This window comes from Sarcophilus harrisii, chromosome 3 (assembly GCF_902635505.1).
Source record: "Sarcophilus harrisii chromosome 3, mSarHar1.11, whole genome shotgun sequence".
NCBI classification, from domain to species: domain Eukaryota; kingdom Metazoa; phylum Chordata; class Mammalia; order Dasyuromorphia; family Dasyuridae; genus Sarcophilus; species Sarcophilus harrisii.
The window spans coordinates 284,136,798-284,158,775 of NC_045428.1; the positions used below are offsets into that span (position 1 = coordinate 284,136,798).

The window sequence follows — 21,978 nt, forward strand, 5'->3', positions numbered from 1 at the left end:
TGTACCATTATCATTCAAATTTTTTTTTTTTACAATAACACACACAAGTACACACACTGTATACACAAAGCTCCAGTTTTAGAAACCGTTCTTTTCATTAGGGAATGACTTAGTAGCATTAGGCCAAAAAAAACAAACAAAATACTGTCAATTTAGACAGAATATATGCATCCCAAAGCAAGAAACTTTTGCTATTCAAAAACTGAAATTATTGAAAATTCCTTAAAAGAAATAAATTTATATTGTAACTCTTATCTGTAAATGGGCAGAGCTGGAAGTACTGACCTCACATATCAATACTCCAACTGTTGAAAGGCTTAATGTCTTAGGTTGCAAGTTTTTCTAACTGCAACTCAGAACGCTAGGATCTACTTATTATACAGTCTCACACATTTGAGAAGTTACTACAATAACTATGATAACTGGTACCTGGTAAAAAATCTTTTGTTGTTTTGACTCAATGGCACTTACCTAACTGCTTCTGAGGGTTAAATAGTAATCACAGGATATTAAGGAATAACTAATAAAGTAGAAAAGAAAAAACACACAAATAGTTAACCATATGCTGTATTCACAACCAACTTTTGCATTCCAAGCACAAAGATTCAAGTCAGATTGAGAAAGAATCCAATTGTTTAAAACTAAACTCTGTGCAAGCTGATAGGGAACAATCCACTTCAATAAGGTAGCATTCCATTTTTAAAGTTACTTTGACTATGAAAACACTTCCCTATTTTTGACTTACAACTTCCCTCCCTAAAATTTCCATTCACTAATCAAAGATCATCCAGAAGAACTACACAAAATATGTCAATTTCCTCTTCTCTAGGAAAGTGCTTCAAATCTGAAGACAGCTATTTCAGCCCTTCTCCTCAAACTCTTCTTGACATTACCAATTCCTTCACTTCTCACGCTTTCATATTATCCTAGCCATTTTCCAATTTTATTATTTATCAACAATCATCTTAAAGCAAATTGGGTGAGAACCAAAAAAACATATCCAATGTTGTTTGACTAGCACAGAATACAAAGAGCTATTACTGCAGCCAGATACTATCTTAACTTTTTTTTTTTTTTTGGCCATGTTTTATAAAGAGCTACACAGAGAATTTAGTCAATTGCAACCCTTTGGACTATTGCACAAACAATGATGGTTAAGTAAAGTCTATCCTGTCTTATGATTATTGTATTTAAATTAAATGCAGGATTTTACATTTAACCCTATTAGAAGTAAGCCTGTTAGTTCCAACTCAGCTTTTTTGTCTATTAAGAACTTTTTATATTGTTATATTATATTCCTTTTCAGAAGGTAGGCATCAACTTCATCCATTACAAATTCGACCATGGTTGCCTTTTAAGTTTTTTTTATCAGTTATTGATAAAAATGTTAAGGCAAACATGCTAGTGATCCTATAACTCAGGCTACATTAGTATTCTTCCAGGAATTAAAAGCTTAGCTCACCAGCTTGAAGTGCGTTTTTCCCCACCTTTAAAACTAGGATATTAGCCCCAATGTAGTCTTCTAGTTTTCCTCTCCTTTTATTTCTCAAAAGTTACCAACAGCTCAGCCATCACATTTGCTAATTTTTTTTAGTTTTGTAGAATATGATTACTCTAGACCAAGAGTGATAATTTCCTTCAAAACACTAAGTTGCTCTCTTACTATTTCTTCATCTATCTCAGCCATAAATAGTCTTAGAGTCTGTTCTACCCTTTCTAGTTTCAAGTCCCACCTCCCACCCTCCCCTAAATTAGTTTCAGTTTGGCACCGTCCACTACAACCAGCAGTCTTTTTTTCTATAGAGGAGACAATGCAAGCAGAGGCTAATTAAAAATTAATATGAATTGTAATTGACTTGTAGAGATGATAACCTTTACCTGACAGAGGAAAAAAAAAACTGGTCAGAAAATCCTGACCCAAATAATTAACTTAGAGTGGAACAGGGGAGGAAGGAGAGGTCATGATAGCATAAAAAAGATGTGTCTCAAAATAGGAAATTTTTAGTTCTGGATGATGATACTAAGGAATAAATTCAAAAGAATTTGAATGCTAAAAGAATTCTATAGGAAAAGGTATGAAGAAATTATGAAAAGAAAAAAAATTACATGAAAGATGAATAATTCACTTTCCGAAATATAAGAAAGGAAAAAGGGGAGGGAGGGAGAAAAAGAGAAAGACTGAGGGAGAGACAGAGAGAAGGAGGAAAGGAAAGAGGGAGATTGGATAGGATAGAGGGAGAAAGGGAAGAGGGACAGAGAAAAAAGGGAAGGAAGGAAGGAGTCAAATAATATCTTTTAACAACCATGGAAGTGACAACAGGAGAATATCTATTTTGAATACATATGCTTGCTTCCTTTAAAGTTTCTCAAACTCTTCAGCGTTCATGTGGAAAAGCAGACTTGCTGTTTTATTTAAAACCGTTAGGTTCCAGATTCAAACTTTCTTCAGCACATCTCCCTATCATAACCCAAACAAAAGAGTCAGCATCAAAAAGAAAGATGATCCTCTCTCCCAGTCTGACAATGTACAAATACTTAAAGATACCAATCCTCAATCAAAATAGAGTGGAAAAAAATGATAGTAAGAACTCCATTTGTATCAGAGATTTCGAAAAAAACATTATAACAACATGACTTTTACATTTTAACTTGGGTGTATTTATGCAGAATAAACTGGACTCAGTACAAGTAAAACAATAGAAAACTTTAAAAAATTATCAAGGACGACTGTGTTGAAGAAACTGCAATAATAATGGTATATAACAACAAATATAGATGTATTTTCATTGACATAAGATTCTCTTCTACTATTTCCCTAAGTTACTGAAGGATTACATTTGTTCATGAACAATATAACATGAGTGAAAAAAATTCTTTCCAGAAGTGCTAAAATGAGAAGAGAAGGATGAAAAGAAGCATTAAAGTTAATATGGAATAAGTCAAATTGAAAGAACTATGAAATATACATTATGCCTTGGTCCAATTGATGGGAACTGGGAGAATGACTCTACAATGTTTTTCTAGAATTTATTCTTCAGGTGTTAAAACAAATGCAAGAATAATCTACTTAGAAAACGTCTCTCAATTACCAGTAAATTCATACTTTTTAGCGAACACTGTTGCCACATTAAAGACACTTTGAGTGAAAAAAAAATCCACTAAATTAATAGTTGCTTTAAAAAAAGTGTAGCATAACAAGAAATATTGATTATAATAGTATGCACCTACTGGGAGGGCACTTTATCTCTCAAAAGCACACAAGATATCATGTGGTTACTCATGCCTACAACAAACTTCTAAACAGCCAAGAATAACTTACCTGCAGATGCCAAGAGCCAGAAATTTGGAATTTACCAGTGAACACCTGTTTATCTAGAACTGTTTTCATTTGTCATAGGGGGTCAGAGCACTTAAGACAAGCCTCTGTTCAGTTTGGAAGCAGAATCCTACTTTCATGCACAATCTAAGCATCTGTGAGATCTCAACCAACAGGGAAGAAGAGCTTCTCCACAGGGCAGTTACTACAGTATTGCCCCCAGCTGTGGTCTAAGGATCAACGAAGATTGTTAAACCACAAGAGTACTCTTCTGGGGAATGAATATATATCTGGATGTCAACTATATACAAAGCCCAGTGCTACATATGATAGAGGAATATGAAAAGCAAATTACAACTTTTGATGTCAAACCTTATCATACAACCTAACTGGCAAGATAAGACACATACAAATATGTGCATTTTTCTCCATATAAAGAGATAATAGCAGAACCTTCTTGGATTGTTGCAAAATATTCTGAGTGGTATAAATAATAACATAGACTAAGAATTCAGATCCGAAAGAGATCACTGGATTAAAGTATTTAGAGAAGACTATACAGATGTATTGAAATTTTGGCTAAACAATTTTTAAAGAACTAGTAAGGCTCCAATAGTTGTGAGGAAGAAGAACATTGCATGTGCAATCTCTATTCTCCTCTCTCTCTACCTATCTCTTCCTTCCCCGTTCTTCCTTTATTTTTCCCTTTCTTCACCTTCCCTTCTTTGGGGTTCCTAGCCTTATCAACATAGACTATGTCATATTTGCCATCATTTCCTCCAGTACAACTTGGCACAATACCTTGTTCACATTAGTTGCTTAATTCATAATTCTTAAAATAAATATTTCTTTAAAAACAATAATTAGGATAGGCTAATTAGATTTAATCTACTTCCAAAAAGCAACGTATCCTTCAATATTTGCCACTTCAGATCTTAGTCACACTCAATCAAATTAAGCATTGAATATGAATAATATAGGGTCCTGTTGGTGTTAGGTTATGAACCTCACACCCTCATTCTTTGCTAATTGTATAGGTCTTCATACTTAGCTCAAACTACCAAATGTTCTAGGTTCAGTTGTAACAATGTACTAATCTAAAGACAATCCAAGACACATGAAATATCAAAAAGAAAAATATGAAGACAATTTAAAAGATGAAAAATTAATTCTCTCATTCAATACTGATTTTCCATTTTAAAATGCAAATTTTAAAAATTACTTGAGTCTACCACCACTACAGACAAAACATTAATAATCAAATTTTTCAGAGCGTAAAACTAAAAAGGATTCACAAGTAAATGTTCTTATTAATTAAATATATGACTCTTTACTATGGTATTATTAAAATGTGTATATAAACTTTCTTATGAATGATTAACACATATGTTGATTATAAAACTACCTAGAATTTCAGTGAGTTGCCGAATAGATGTCTTTAAAACTATACTGTTAATTTCCCCAATGCAAACAATCTTTTTTCAGATTTCTGAAATCTGTTAAGTGCTTAGAAGCCACTCTTCATGGAACATTAATTATAAAGAATAGTAGAAAAGAGGAAACATAAACAGGATGTTGCTTACCTCTCTCTTGTCCTTCAACTCTGAGGATTTGCTTAAACCACAAACTACAGTAGCAAAAGGCTTATTAACTAAGCTATGAGTTAAAGAATTTCAAGTCAATCTTCCTCTGAAGGTAAACAGCCCAATGTATACCAGCTCATCAATAGCAAAAATCTTCTTTTTGTTTTAAACTTATATGTGAGTTATAAATAATAAAATGTTATCCCTCTATAGAACTTAGAAAAGCTCTAACACAACAGTTCTGATTGATATCTTGAAAAGACATGGAAGTTCTATTTCCTACCAAAGTTAGCTATTCCATTGAATGTTTTTTGTGATTTTCTGGGATTCTTAAAGTAAGGGAAGCATTTCCAAAAGTAGCCTTACTCAAATTTACTGTCTGAATTCCTGGCCCCCCCAAAAGGACATTCTGTCTGCAGGCTTCTCCCAGACAACCCCATGATATGACAATTCAAAGGACTGAGTCAAATTTGACTCTCCTCCTAAAAAGTTGAGAACTTCTTACACAAACAGATCGGTTCCCAAGCAAAATCTAATAAAGGAATAACAAATAGGTCCCTTATACAAAGTACTCTGATGTATTCTTAAAATCCTATTATAAATAGACTTCAACCGAATATCTTATAAAGAAAGACATATCTTACTCAGATAACATATCCACATACTATTAAAATGTATATTTTTGAAAAGTCCTGAATTAAAATATTTTTCCTAAATATAAAGTGATTTGAAATATAAACAAAATTGTAAGATGTCAGAAGTAAATGTAAAACTAACTTAAAAAAATTTTTTATGATACACTTTAAGTAAACCATCCACTTGGACTTTCCCTTTTTTTCCCTTAAAACTATTATAATATATACTTCAGGTTTCCCAATAGCCAAAAAGGGCAGGAAGAGAAAAAAATTAGTTTACTAAAACATGTTTAATTTTTTTAAAAATGTGATATGAAAAACTATGATAAAGAACATTCTCACAGTAAAGAAAATTTGACAAATCACATTTATGTCTTCTGTTTCCTTTCAAATGAATTATTATCTCATGTAAAATTATAGAGGGGTAATTTCTTCAACAGAGCAAAATATTATTGTGATCCATAACAATCCTTAAGAGAGAAAAAAACAGACATTTCAGAGACAACAGTGAAACTGACTTTTTATTTTCTTTCCTATCTTGGTAAGTTATCCAGTTCACCTTTCTCCATACCTTTCAACAAAAAACCCAACAATTTCTTTAGTTATGATCAAATCCAAATTATCATAGAGGAAAATGGAGTACTTTTTTTTTGCACTGCTAAATTAGATATAATTGTTTATGATTTTTTAAAATAAGTCCTTTACTTTTAAATAAATCTGTTACTATCTGCAATCTTGTGATCATTTGCTGACAGTAACAACAACTGATATTCAATATTAATAAAGCTTTAATGAAAATGGAAAAAAAACACCTCCACTGAACCTTGGACAAAATATGCTAATAATTTATATATATGAATATATTTGTGCTAGTAGTTTATATATATATATATATATATATATATATATATATATATATATAGTTATATAAAATTTGTTTCACTTTTAATGTAGAGAATAAGATAAGTTTTTCACCTGCCATTTTTAGTTCCTGACAATCTGTAATAGACCGTCATAACATTTGGAAATCAATTATTCAAAACAAATGGTATAACTCATTAACTCACCCTTCAAATTACATGTAAAATAAAATTTTATGTTTGTATGCAAGTGTCCAATTACATGATATGACTGAGCATACTACTAATACCATTAAAACTTTTTAATATAAAAATGAGATAAAACATTCTTATTAATTATGGCATTCTTATAAATCAAGATTTTATCTTTTTTTCCAAAATAAAATTTCAGAAATTATATCAGAAAAACTGTAATATGATTTAATAACACCCTGACAACCAATGTTTAAAAAAGGCATAGCTTCACTTTAGGACTTGAGAATTGTTAAGAACTATCCTCCCTCCCCCCTTGATAATATTCTAATGCTGATGCTACAATTAGGAAATGAAATAAATTGTTGTCAATGTTTTTTGAGCATATTTTACTCAAATGTTAATTTCTGCCACCAAATATCCCATTATTAGTTTTCCAAAATTATAATCAAATTTTGTAAACAGATTTAATGACTGTGATACAAGCTAAAATAAATGTTTTAATTAATTCTCCTGAGTTTAATCCTCAAAATAAGAAAACACAATCATGCTCCAGTAATAATTATGCTTTAAACTTTTTACACTAAAAAACAGAGACCATATTTATATCATCCATCATTTTATACTTTTTTGAAATAAGTATTTCTTAAACTATAAAATTATCACTGCAGTATGTCTGTTTTAGAAATAGGATTTAATTAACTTTTATAAAAAACTGCCAAAGGACCTTTCTTGAGCCAAACAACCAATCTAGTACTTGAAAAACAAAATTCATCAACATCCTTTGTGGTGGTGGTTTTAGTATGAAACTCAAGTGGAGTGTTTTTCTTGCATGCTTCTGGACTTTAATTATTTAATCTAAATGTCAATAGACATTTACAGGATGAAAAAAATCAACTTTAATAAGCTGTCATACATCAGAAAGGGATAGAAAACACCTATAAAATCAGTTTTACTTTATCCCTATTAAAAAGTACTAGCTACTTTCTCATTTGATATCTAACACTAGGAATGATGAACAGACAATAATAACTAATCAGAATAGTGACTAGAACTGTGATTTCATTGCATATGGAACATTGCCTATGGAAGCCTCTATGTAAATTGGTCTCTGCAACTTAACACTCTTAATGAAGTTCAATTTCTTCTTTATGGTCTCAGAGTAAGCATATGTCAGAAGTGGGATTTAAACCAAGGTCCTTTGATGATTGTCAATTCTTTATCCACACCAGTGGTATTAAACTCAAACAAAAATGAATTCCTGATACTAACCTGAATAGTACAAATTAACATTAATTATACTATATTTTTATTTTGTTAAACATTTCCAAATTTCCATTTTAATCTGGTTCCAAACCCACTTACCAGAGGAGTCAAACTCCTCTCTACTATGCCATCCTGTGTTTTATTCTTAATAATATATAATTTATGTTACATAAAAATTATGTTATAGATTATCTTTACAAATAATATATACATATACATACAACACCTACAAACAAATGTCCTTATCTGCACTTTTAAAAAAATAAGTTTTCTTATAATTAACTTTTATAGGCAAATCATAGAGATTAACCAAATGAAATGATAACACTAAATTATGAAGCAGCAATATGAACTATATTCTTTTTCTAAAAATTATGTTGAAGGATGAATTTAGCTACAGAAGACGAAGAATTTTAAAGTTAACTACTTAACCTCTGCATTTCTATATTTTTAAACTTAGATTTTTTTCAATTAATTACATCACTTTGATTATTCTTATTTTCTTTGATCCTATTTTTAAAACTATAGCAGAGTATTAAACAATTTGAACAGACTTTTCAATTAAAATCAAAAATATACATGATAATGTCTTTATAGGTTTAAGCAAGATATTATAAATACTGGTAAAAGAATATTTATTATTTTCCAAATAGTCACTTAGCATTTAAATTCTCTGCCTGTTCTCATCTGCCCTTTCTAAAAGAAATTTATTTAAATATGGAAATGTCATTAATTTCTGTGGTCTCTAATGAATGCATTCAATTTATTTATTTATTTTTTAACACATTATACCTGAAGAACAAATTATAAAACTTATAATTTTATAATATTTATAAAATAATTTAAAAAACAATTCTTCATTTTTTCCTGAACACTTTTATGAACCATGTATCCTTTTTTACTCATTTTACTGACCATCAAAGCATATTTTGAGATCAATCCTGAAAGATCACTTTATATGGTTTATAAAAACAAAACAATAAAAACAATTCAGTCAAAAAAGCAGAAGTATAGTGTAATCTGTAAAATTGAAAGTATTTGAAAAATAATGTAGAAAGCATTTTAAATATTTTAACAAAAGAAACAATTGTTTCATAAAGTAAATTTAGCTGTTTTGGTATCTAAAAAGAAAAAAAAAAACTAGCCAGATTATTTTGATATCTATGTTCTTTGGTTTCTCCTCCTTCTCTCTCCCCCTTAAATCATTGAGGAATTTAGAATAAAAGACAAAGTACAGGTCTCAGAGTTCAAGAAGACGTGGGTAAGAGTCCTGCCTTGACACTTTATGTCTGTGTGACCATAGCAAGTCACTTAATCTTTCAACATTGCCCTTGGAACTCTCTGGGAGATTATAAATAGCAAAGCAGTTGCCAAAGCATATTGGGAGTTTCAGAGTTTTCTATACACATGAAATCATACAGGTCAGGACCAAAACAAACAAACAAAAAGCATTCTCTTATCTTCACTAAATTGTTAACAAAAATAATGTGACAACAATAAATTCAAAGCAAGAAGGAAAAACTCTGACATTTCAAAAGAAGAAAAAAAAATTTTAAGTCATATAATTACATTGATCACTAAGAAATAATTACTCTATAGCATCTGTTCTATTTTGACTGAGAGGTTGCCTAGATAGCAATTTTACAAAGAACAAAATGTAAATAAAAGTCAGGAGAGTGACCAAGGTCAGAGAGCCTTGGCTGTCAGAACTGGAAGCAGACCATAGATGTTCTTGGCTCCAAGTCATGTTGCCCAACTACATCCCTCTTTTCTCTCCTGTTTCCTTCACAATGCAAAGCTGATCACATTAATAAGATATGCAGATCATTTTCCTTAAACAAGGAGTTAAAATGATTTGGAAAATTTAGAATTGTCTCAATGAATACATAAGTACATTAAATGAACATTTACATACATACATGTTTTTTGAAAAATTTTAAACCCTAACCTTTTGTTTTCTGCCAAATATAAAAAAAAAAAAAAAAAACATTTAATGCTATAGAAGAAGGGGTTTAAGAACTAAGATCTTGGCAGGATAAGTAATCTTTGCTTTTTAATATGTGGTGTCAATTTGTCTACACAGGCAAGTAAGTAGGTAGACAAGCAGACAAATGAATTAGATAAATATATAGGTAGACTAAAAAGATCTACACAAAGTACTATTAGCATATCACCTTACAAAAATCAGCACATATAGGCATATCCATATTGAACAACAATTCTGTGAATTGTGTTGGCATTCCTTCCAGTGACTGGCCTTTTTAGTGAGTGGGAAAGGTTATCCATGGGACTTCTTGATCAGTTTTATAGTAGTCCATGTATAAAAAAATTAGAAAACTACTATTCTGCATGGACAATTTTAAAGTGGGTTAAAATATGGTCTCATGCCATTTTCTTCAGGTGTATCTGGGTCATGTTGCATGAAAAATTAAAGAGATCAACTTACTATGTTACCGATCACAAACTGTAATGACTGTACTATTATTGCTAGAATTTACCAGTTATTATCATTTTTAATTGTGATAAATAGTGGGAAAAGAAAAAGAAAGTTTTGTAGAAGTTTGTTTATAGCCCATTTTGCCATTTATCCTTCATATCAATCATGTCTTTAAACCACATAATATAGCACTTCCTTTTTAAAACTAAAAATACAAATGGTACACGCTCCCTTTCCTACAAAGACCATACATACTCATATACAAAGTGTGTTTGCCAGAAATACTGAAGAGTCTACCAGTTAATGCCAGCTCAGTAGGGTTTATAAGTCAAAAGTAACTACTAGCTGGAGCAACATCAATTCAATATGAGGTTCAATTGTGCCTGATGAAACTTATGCAGTGTGATATAGGGAAAAGGGACATACCGTGAATGGAAAGTGGGACATAAGAGCTTTCTCATGACATGTGACTAACAAAATTAATTATTCTAGCCCATTTACAAATAAAATGTTTGAGTAAAGATCCTGCATTACATTACTCCTATCTTATTTGTTAGCAGACACATTAATAGAGAAGTTCCATTTTCTTTCAGAAAAAAAAAATCTTTTAAATCAGGTTCATTTACTTCCCTCATTTGGATAAGTGTAGAAAATTCAACCTGAAAATTTTAATTGCTAATTTAATTTCTAACAAATTAACATACACACATGCAAAGTAGAAGAGGGAATGTGAAAAGAAGTCCAATAATATGCATAGAAAACTGGCTTCAGAGTCAGGAAGTCCTGGGCTTAAGTCTTTTCTCTGTCACATACTAGTTGTATGGCATGAGAACAGTCACTTAATCTCTCAGAGACTCAGGTCTTTCTCTAAAACAGTAAGTTGAAGAGACTATGCCAACCTTATTGACAGAAGGTGTCTCTTCATTTGGAAGCTACCAATTCCAATAAATTCACAAGATCATTTAATATGTGCACAAATATACAAATACATCTTTTTAACATCAGAAAAATCTTTGCCTTTCCTTTAAATAACAAACTCTGAAATCTTCTTGTACCTATGACAATAAAAAAAAATTGATGTTCATAATATTCTACTTTCTGAAATTGATTAGATTATGTTTAGTATAGTTAAAATAAAGTATATTTAATTATATTCTATCCAGTATAGATGTATTATTTGCATAGTAATTTTATTAATAAGAATACTCTACTCTCCAACCAGGACACATAGCAAGGAATTTCTATGTACTTTCTTTACCAACAAAATACATTCTGCATGGCATAAAACTGTACCCAGTAACCTCCACTACATTTCATAAAAGTATACTTCTGGTTGCAAATAGACCCAAAAGAATGAGCAGAGATTAATACTATCATCACTATTAGGAAAAAAAATACAGAAAAGGGTACTCACAAGGGTAAAACAAACACAAACTGCTTTTTACTTAGATATGCTCCTCAATTAATCCTACCATAGATCTGTATTCTATCCAAAGCAATAGGTCTTTATTCTCTCCAGAAGTAAACTGTAATATTCAGGTTAGCTTTCTGGAGGACCTCGGAATCAGCCCAAGTCCTTGATCTTATTGGAGAAGTGATGAAGGCAGTTCAGCCACCAAGAGGGTGGTCAAAAATGGAATGTCTCTTTTTCAGTCCTTCTCAGCCCTTATATACCTTAGTACAATTACATCATTACAGCATATTGAATATGTGTGAACTAGAAAGCCATTACATCACCATACTAAGTACTAAGTACATATGTGATCTAGAGAACTATCATGTCATCAACTCCACTGAGTTAACACCTTGTTTCAGGTATACTTCTCCAGAGTTCTGGCCCTCTATGATAAGCTACCAAATTCTTAATTATAAATGCATCTAAGACATTGGTCAAAAATTCAAAAGTGTATCACAAGTCTCCCTCACAATCATCAGCAGATAATATAGCAATTGAATTCTAATTTACATTGTATTATTTCCCAAGGGAATAAATTCCTCATTTATCCTTTTTGATAGGAAATCAGAACCATCTAAACTTTTAATCTCCTCCAGGATCTGTCTTGTGTGCAATGCACACAAGTAGGGGGCTAACACTTTTTATATCAAATCCACATTTTTAAAAAATGAAATCACTAGGTTAATTATTTAAGTTTTGCAGGAATTAACTCAAGATTCTCAGGAAGATGGTATTTATTTCCCAATAAAATAAAAACATATCCAAGTATCTAGTTGAGTATCTACATAACCACCAGAGATATTCTGAGACCTTGCTGTTATAACAATAAATGTCTTTAAAGTCACAACCCAAAAGACCATTTTGCAGCATCAAAATTGGATTTAGAGCTAAAAATTCTGGGAGAAAAAGCACCTAAGTCAATGATACAAGTAATGATAGTTACAAAAGCAACTATTAACATTTATGCAGTTTTAAAGTTTTGCAAGCCACTACACAGGTTGTCTCCAAAGTCATAGTGTAGTTTTAATCTATTAAAGTTTACAATACAATAAAGTGTAAAATAAAACAAAATATTACTTAAAAATACAAAAAATTTTTTTTTTCATTTGAGGCCATGCAAAAATAGGTGTAGAAGGCAGAGTTGGCCAGTCCTGACTCTAAGGAAAGAACGATAGATATAGGTTCATCAAGACTTATTTACTATGCCCATACAGTCTTACTCTCCTTCTGTATTCTCTTTCCTTACTCCTGCTCTCATAAAGCTACAACTAAAACTAACTTCCAACTGGACTGTAGAAGCACAGTAATTTAAAAGACCTAAATTTAGTTAGTGAGAGGGTTAATTTATTGTTTTAATGATGAAGATATTAAGATGATTTAGGATTAATGACAGTTCATTGTTTTAGCTATTGGCTTAGAAAATTCAATTATGTTTTTGAACTCCACAAGATTCAAGTTCAAATCCTGTCTCAGATATTTCTTAGATATGTGATTTTGGACAAATCAAAACCTCTCGGCCTCAGTTTTCTCATCTCTAATATGAATAATAGTATTTCCCTTAATACTATTATTGAGTAATTTTAAGGATCAAAATGAAATAATATTTATAGCATTTGAAAACCTTAAAAATGGTATATAAATATAAGCAATTGCTGTTTACCAAGTGGTAAAATCTTCATGCCTGTGCACTGTGACATTTCTATTAAATATGAAAATGTGACAAAACAAGCAACAATTATAAAATTTGTATCATAAAAAATTCTTACCTGTCCTGTGATTGTTCCTCATACATTCTTTCTTTCCCCTCTTTAAAGAGTCGGATTGCTCGTTTTGACTTTTTCATTAAGCTATCAATGTAGATTTTAAAATACTCATTTTCGCTGAGTTGTGCAAGTTTCTGGTTATCATCATATTTGCTCAGTATGAGTCGCAAATGTTGATAAGTGTCAGGCAAAATATCAAGTATGTATGGTGGGCTGTTCTTTAACTGCAGTTTGGGATTTTGGCATAGTCTTACCTAGAGGAAAGAACACAGATAAAAATGTATAAGAAGTTCATATTAACTAGTCAATAAAAGTCTTTCCCCTCCTATAATATAATTAATCCACAAGGAAGCTTATAAATTACTTTCAGATAGATCTTAGTACAACTTTATTTTATTCTATTTCTATAAATGCAAGTTATTTAGTAATACACCTTAGAAAATATTTATCTATAACTTTCCCCCCTAATTTCTTAACCTTCTTAAAATTTGAGTACAATAAACTATTCAACATAAGATGCAAATCCATTTTAAAAAGTAAAATCACAATGAGTAAATAAAATATATTTCATCAATGAGCATCTGAAATCTTGCTGTTAAAACTTCATTACACTATACTTTGTTCCCCACTGAAGTTATTTTAGGTTTTAATTAATGTTTTAGTTGATTAATCCTGTAGCCTGGGGAAGTTTAAACAAAAGACTGCAATTTTAACAACTAAATTAATAAATAATAAATACATGTCAAGTTCAAACTAGCCTTCACTATCTTATTTTGATACTTTCTACCTAGTCCACAAACACAAGTTATCTCATGGTTCAGTCAGCTGCAATCCAACCAAGTATTGATTCAGAAAAAGTATGTCCAACTGACACAGTGAACAGAATCCTGGAGCTGGAATCAGGAAGACATCATTTCGGGTCCATTTCTGTCCTCTTCTACGTCATCATGGGCAAACTATTTAACCCCTACAAGTTTTAAAGCAACTTTATAAAGCAGTGAAGTTATAGAAGGATTGTAACCTGTGTCAGGGAAGAACAGATGCATACTAAGAGTTCTCATTAAAAAAAAAAAACAAAAAAACAGATCCTGGACATATTAATACATATGTTCAATTCTTCACTGAATGTCTGACCTATCTGCCTAACTGGAACCTCTTTGTAATAGATTTCCTAAGTAAATCATGAACTTTCAATTTGAAAGCTGTAGAAAAGCAACAATGTGCAATTCAACAGCATAATACTATTACAAAAAGGACAAACTGTAAATACTTAATATCCACAGGTCAAAATGTTAAACTCTTGAGTAACAGTAGCTTCAAGAATCTTACCAACATATGCACTGCATTAAAGAAATAACATTGTCAATCCTTATGTAATAATTGGTTTTTTCTTTGAAAAAGATCACATCAATTTTTGTCCATAAATACACAAAATATCTTTAAATGAACTTTGTATTTAATTAAATGATTAACTTATTTCTCTCATCACTACTGCTGAATCCTGGCTCCCTCTAAAAACCATTTCATCAAAAATAATGTCTTTGACTTGATTTCCTTGAACAGAACTTTACCACTTAAAATTCATATCCAAGTTACATCAACCTCAGCTTAACAAATAACAATAGCAAGAACAATTCACATTTATATGTACTTCAAGCTTTACAAAGAACTTAGGAGTTTTTCACAGATGAGGAAACTTGAAAAGACAGAATTGTTAAATGACTTGACCAAAGTCACAATGCTAATAAAGGTTCTGCCACAAGGTCCAATGTTTTGTATATTGAGCTACCTAGCTAAGAAACACTTTGGATCTCCTAACAAAATCAAATATAGCATTGATTTTGTCCCGTGTGAAAAAAAAAAAAAGTAAGCCAAATACAGATATTTTTTCCTTCCTTAAAAAATTATCACTTGGTCTTTTTTGATTTTCTTAAGTATGATACAGCATGGAGCAGTAAGCAAGAGAGCAGACTTCAGAGTCAGAAATATCTGAGTTAAGTCATGCCTCTAAGAAACACTGGCTGTGTGACTCTGATCAAGTCACTTATGTTTTCAGTTTCCTAGGTAATTTTCTAAGTTGTAGAGAAAGGACAGATACATATTTAAGAGCTCTTTAAAATGATTAAATCACTTTTCAGAACCAAAAAAAGCATTAAACAGTCTATAATGACTAAAACTGGAATCAAGATACAAACTGCTATTTGGGCTAGAAAATAACAGCTGACATTTTACAGACATTAAAGGATTATTTCACTTTTCACTTAAGCATGATGTACACTTGTACTTGAATTGGATTTTTTTTAAGTCCAGTTTGCTAAAAGGGAAGACTTTCAAAGGACTAATGAATTTCATACAATAGAAGAGAAGGCACAATAACAATTGTAATCAATATTTTAAAATACTACAAACACAGGCCACAACTGGATTTCAACAGGCATATCCCTGAGAGAAAATTGGATAAAATATGACACAGACTGTCCTGTAATATGAGAAATACAATATAATTTTTTTAAAAATCTGTTTCAAATTTATTCTCTCCATTCATAAATGAAATGTTTACTAGTTTTTTAAAATGTCCCACCTTTTTAATACCGTCACAGTTTGATCTTGGACACGGCATTTAACTTTTGTGTCCCATGAAGTTCTGTAGTGATAGAATAGTTACTGATCAGCATTGGTAGAAGATATTTTCTTACCAGGATTACCTATGCTAATTATAATTAGATGTAAATAGTAACCATTACAAACAGCACTACGGAGTGGACAAAGACCTGGACAGAACTCTGGAATGCCTGGATACAAATCTATTTCAAACATTTTCTGGGTGAAATCACTTAACCTACAAGTGCCTCAGTCAATTCCACAGGACTTAACTATTGTGGATGAATTCTGATCTGATGCTAGAGAAGAGAAACTAAAAAGTTTTTCTTTGAAAGTTTTTTGTTGCTGTTTTTAATATATGTGTGCATTCACAAATCTAGAATTTTCAGAGATATCACTAAGAATTCTGGAGCAAATTTAGTTGGAGCAAAAAGGTATAGAACCAACCTAAAGTATGACCCCTCCTAAGTGTGATTATTGTTGTGTTGTTGTCTTTCCTTCTTAAAGAGAACCAGGGTGGAGGGGGTAGGAAGGGAATACCATGAAAGCAAGTGAAGTGGACTGAAGTGAGGAAGAGCAGTGCAAAGGTACCAGACTTGCTTTCTCCTTCAGAGTCATCTGGGTCCAGTGGCAAGATATAGATCAGGACAACTGGAGATGGCCCTCTAAGTGTGCTTAAGGTAGACTTTCAATAATTCCAGGAAGTTGAACTGGGAGGCCAGGGTATTATTCAAAGGAGCTGAGGGGGAGATGTCTGCTTTCTTGGTTATTAGACTTACGGAGGAGCAGCAGAAAGAGCAGTCTAGGAGTAAACACATGACAATGAGAATCTGTATAACATGGAGTGAACTTTAAAGAAATCTAAAAACAACTGTGAGGAACAATGAGTATGTCAACTTTTCTTCCTTACTCTTTATGTCAGAGTGAGAAAAGCTGAAAGTCTGGCATAAAGAGGATAGCAAGATACACTGGGATCTACAGGGGAAAGGTGGATATCAGAAAGTAACAGATGATGAAAACCTGAGAGGAAGAGATATAGAGCAGAAAGAACTAGCTTAACAACAGAGGACTCTAAATTGAGGACAATTTAGAATTTAGAAATATGTTTAGAAGACATACTAGAAAGTGACGAAAGCACAGAATAGAGTTGGGGAGAGCTGAATTGACCTCTACTACTGATCCTACCACAATGGGACAATTCCTAAAACTGGATGGATCTATTGGCACAATACACTTAAGAATGGCAAAACCAGGAGAGGAAGGGCAAGGAAAGAAACATACCTCCCTCTACAACCCCAAAGTTGGATCAATACCTGGGGGAAAGTCCCGTTCAAGCTAGGTTCTAACTCTATATATTTTGTAATGGCTTTTCATTCATTTCCTAAGAGAATTTCATAAAATGGTATAGGAGTAGAAGCAGTCTTAGAAACCATCTAATCCTATCCCCTCACTACAGATGAGAAAATTGAGACCCAGAGAGGCAAAGTGACTTGCCCATAGTCTACCACTAGCTAAGTGCTAAGGCTCAGACTGAAGTTCAAGTCAATGCACTTTCTACTACATTAATCACAGAAGTATAACTAATTACAGACTCAAAATACAAATTTACCTTGTGACACACCAAGAACAAAACTTCAGAGATTCAAGACTTAATTTCCAGTTACATGTGCCAATATATAATAGGGACCTTCTGTAATATATGAAGAGTTCAAGTCAATCATTTTAGCAATAAGGATAGCAATTTATGACAGAATCGATTCACATTGAAATAGCAAGAATAGTCCCATAACAACAACAAAAAAATACTTTCTTGCAGACCAAGACAAAAGGAAAAGGTCAAAAACCTAATGGTTTTATAAAAATAGCACATTACAAAATATCCAATTCACAAAGTTACATATCTTCCTCTACTTATTTTTTAAGTTTCTTTTGTTCAATCTAAATTCCATATAGAAATGGGTTATTATGAAAAGAAAGGACTTTCCTATGGTCAATAATAACTGTTAAAAGAACAACTTTTTTTTAATACACCACCTAAGTGTTAATACTATCCTTCCCTGGTGGTCTAAATGATCAAACATTTAACTAGGAATTTTACTAGCATTTAGAAAGTAACTATATTCATAACCTCATAAAAATTTAAAGCTGAAATGAACTCTAGAAATCAACTACTTTATATTCCTCATTACACACATGAGGAAATGAAAGCCCAGAATGGTGAAGACTTGCCCAAAGTTACACAGCTCAGTCATGATCCACACATCTCAGGGCTCATGACCACTCTCCAGGAAACCAGACTGCCTCCTTCTCTGATCACTGTTTTTTTGTTATGAAAATTTATTCCAAACAAGTCCAGTAGTGCAGTAACACCTTTTTCCATGTACATAAACATATATCTTCAATCAATTACATTATGCAAGAGCAAAAATATTAAAACAGGTTCTAAACAAATTATAGGATTTAAGAATAAAAGAGGAAACTTTAGAGGCTTTTAATACAGCAAAACATTCTTAGTATATAGAAATATTTCTTAGAAAACATTTTAAATGTTTCCTGATTTATGCCTAAATTAAAATTCACAACTAAAGACCAATAAAATGTTAGACCCACTAATATAGTCCTACCAAACAAGATTTAACATACTGCATCCCCTGAAATGTATCAAAGCAATTTCATTAAAATAAAATAAAATTTATAGACAGAGCAAAGAAATTCTATCTGTGAAACTACAACAAAATCCTGATATAAAACCCCCCAATTAACCAAACATTTGGCTATACCCTGTGGGTAAATGCTGTGAAGTAAAATATTTCACAGAAACACAAGGGATCACTATCCTCAACGGCTGTAACAGCATGATTCTACTATATAATTCATCATTGAAATCAAAAGCATTTAAAGTTCTTCTGAATATTTTGTACCAACCTCAGTACAATATCAGTTTGACACTCTCTATTCTACATATTTTCATGTAAATTAGAAAACATTAATGTAAATCAAAGTACAAAGAGCACGCAAATAAACTTTTCCAGCAATAACTATATAGAATCTTCACTATGAATGTAAAACCAATTCTCTTATTTAATCATGAGAAGAGACAAAGAAGAACAAGGAAGAATGTGACTGCTTCTGCTGCCTTCCATTCAAAGAAGGCATGTGAAAGAGAAGCAAGATACAAGAGAGCTCTTTACATGGAAAATGGAATTTAGACAGCATTAGAGGTAAAAGTATAATTACAATAATAATGCACACATACTTACAAAACAGTTCACACAAAATATTCTTTTAAAACTATATATATATATGTATATATATATATACATACATATATATATTAATATGTATTGCTCAACTTGCCATCTGGAGGAGGGGGTGGGGGGAAGGAGAAGAAAAATTGGAACAAAAACTTGGCAATTGTCAATGCTATAAAATTACCCATGCATGTAAACTTCTAAATAAAAAGCTGTAATAATAATAAAAAAAACTATATATATGTATATATGTAGTTCAAATATGAACTCCTTTTTATATACAAGGAAACTGAAAGTCAAGGATGAAAAACGCATTGCGAGGTCATACAGCTAATAAGTGTCAAATCCAGGCCTCTAGACTCCATATCTACCACTGTTTCAACTGTGACATGATTAGCCAAGACTAGTACCTTGGTCTTGCAAGATCAAGCAGCTAGCTGCCTCAAATTTTATTCTGTTTCATACTTACAGTGCTTAAATGGCATAGGTAATGGCAGCCATAGTATCACCAACAGAAAGCTTTTCATTGTTTTGCTCTGCAAAAGAAGGGTCTCCTTACTCACATTTTACAATATTATATCAGTCACATAAATTCCTTGCAAGAGTGGAAAGAATATCTAAATGCTGGGAAGATTATGACTCTGTGACTTAGTATGTATCGAAATATACAAAAAGGTTGATATTTACAAGGAAAAGAGAACACTGGATTTTAATTGGAGTCAATAAGTTCTTTATGTCATTTTAGTAACAGAGAAAAGCTCATAATTTAATATGAAAAGAAAAAATCTTTTGCTGTGGTCACACTGAAGTAAGGATTTAGTGAGTCACATTTTAGAATTTAAGGCCTATGTGACTGCACACTTTCATCAAATAATTTAATTCCAATCAGAGTAAGAATCAAAGACAATTCTTTCCATTCAAAACATGCTATCTTCCATCAGCATAAGACACAACTCAAGGAACTTAAAGATGTGAAAAAAAGATTAGAAAACTCTGCCCCACTTTTCTTCCAAAATCTCTACGATCCCTATAGCTTTTCTGAAATGTCTAAATCCTGTCACATTTCTATACTGTAAGACATGGGGGGTGGTGGGGAGTGGGGAAGAGGCAGGAGGAAAGAAGGGGGAAGGGAAAGAAGCTTTCTAATCATATCAGGGCTGACAGGCTCATAATGGATCTATTTCTTCAGCTCTTCTTGGTTCCATGAGGTTTCTCAGACTGGAATGATGTTGGGAGTACCCTGTATGAACTTCCCTTCAATGTGGATTTGGATCTACCTAGCGAGATAATGGCCCTAAAAGTTTGTATGTCAGCTCAGAAATAAAACCTGAAGGCTTTCGTCACCAATCATTTAATAAGTTCTTGAATAAGGTCATTTTATGAAATAGAATGACATAGTAAGAAAGATCAAGTACCTAATGATATGTATGATCCAATTTATGAGAATTTCCACTACCAATGGTGATCACAACAATGCTCAATGAAATATAATTTTAATACCAATATTCTGTAGGATTCTGCAGGATCTGGATATAATAAGTCAAATGGTCTATTAAATGGTATTCCACTTAAATATTTAATATACCAAAACACTACAGAATTCATAAGGAAGTTTAGATATGCTTGTTTGGTTGACAAGAAAAAAAAACTAATATGTATGTTATAATCTGTCAAACCAGTATTTTAACTTCTCCATGGGAATTATAATAAAGATCTTTGTAATGTTCTATTATATGTGTGTGTGTGTGTGTGTGTGTGTGTGTGTGTGTGTGTGAAATTTCACCTAATAGGATAGGAATAGATTTCTTGCTTATTTACCTATTAAATTTCTGATCTTTTAAAATATATTCTATTCATTCAATAATACATTACTAAAAACTTGATTTAAAATATCATCAATTTAGGTAGCCATACTATAAGAGCAATCTCTCAGTACAATAGCCTCAGCTTTTCCTTCAGAAACAGGATAATTGGCCATGCCCTTTGGGTTTTTAATCTTACTGTTTAATTGACCTTTGTTTTTACATCACCATCAATTCCAAATATATATCTTCCCAATCATCTACCTAGTGAGCCAAACTTTATAACAAACATTAAAATTAAAAGAGAAGAAAAATTGGTTCAAGAAAAAATCATCTCTATCAGGTGCAATATTATATACCTATGATCCCCATCTCTATGAAGGGAGAACAGAGGAAGGAAAGGAATGCATTTTTCTATCATTTCCAATGACCTTACCTTTTGACACTGTAATCTTCCCTTTGGGAACATGCCCAAGGAAGTCATTGAAAAGAATACAAAGAACTATCAATCCAGAGATTTTATATCTCTTTTATAATGTAATCCTTAAAAATTGGAAACAACCTAAATCCTCATAGGTGAGGAATGAGCAAACAAATCATAATAACTTCAGTGTTACAAGAGGTCATAACATTATAAAGGATAGTTATGAGGGACAGGAAATAATGTCAAATTCCTATATGAAATAATTACAAGTTGGGGAGGGGGGGAAGAGAGCTATAATCAGTAAGGGAAAGATAGGTTACACAATAGATAGACTCCTAAATCTAGAGTCAGGAAGACTCATCTTCAAGAGTTCAAATCTAGCCTGTCTCACA

General features: G+C 31.8%; 1 protein-coding gene across 5 annotated transcripts in view; it reads right to left on the reverse strand.

Annotated features, from left to right (window-relative positions):
* CBLB (Cbl proto-oncogene B) overlaps positions 1-21,978 on the reverse strand; it is a 217,524-nt gene that overhangs the window by 188,830 nt on the left and 6,716 nt on the right. For all 5 annotated transcript variants that reach the window (XM_012544469.3, XM_023498954.2, XM_023498952.2 and 2 more), the window contains exon 3: positions 13,512-13,762. In XM_012544469.3, coding sequence (XP_012399923.1) covers positions 13,512-13,762 — 251 coding nt within the window. The remainder of the gene's footprint in view (positions 1-13,511; positions 13,763-21,978) is intronic.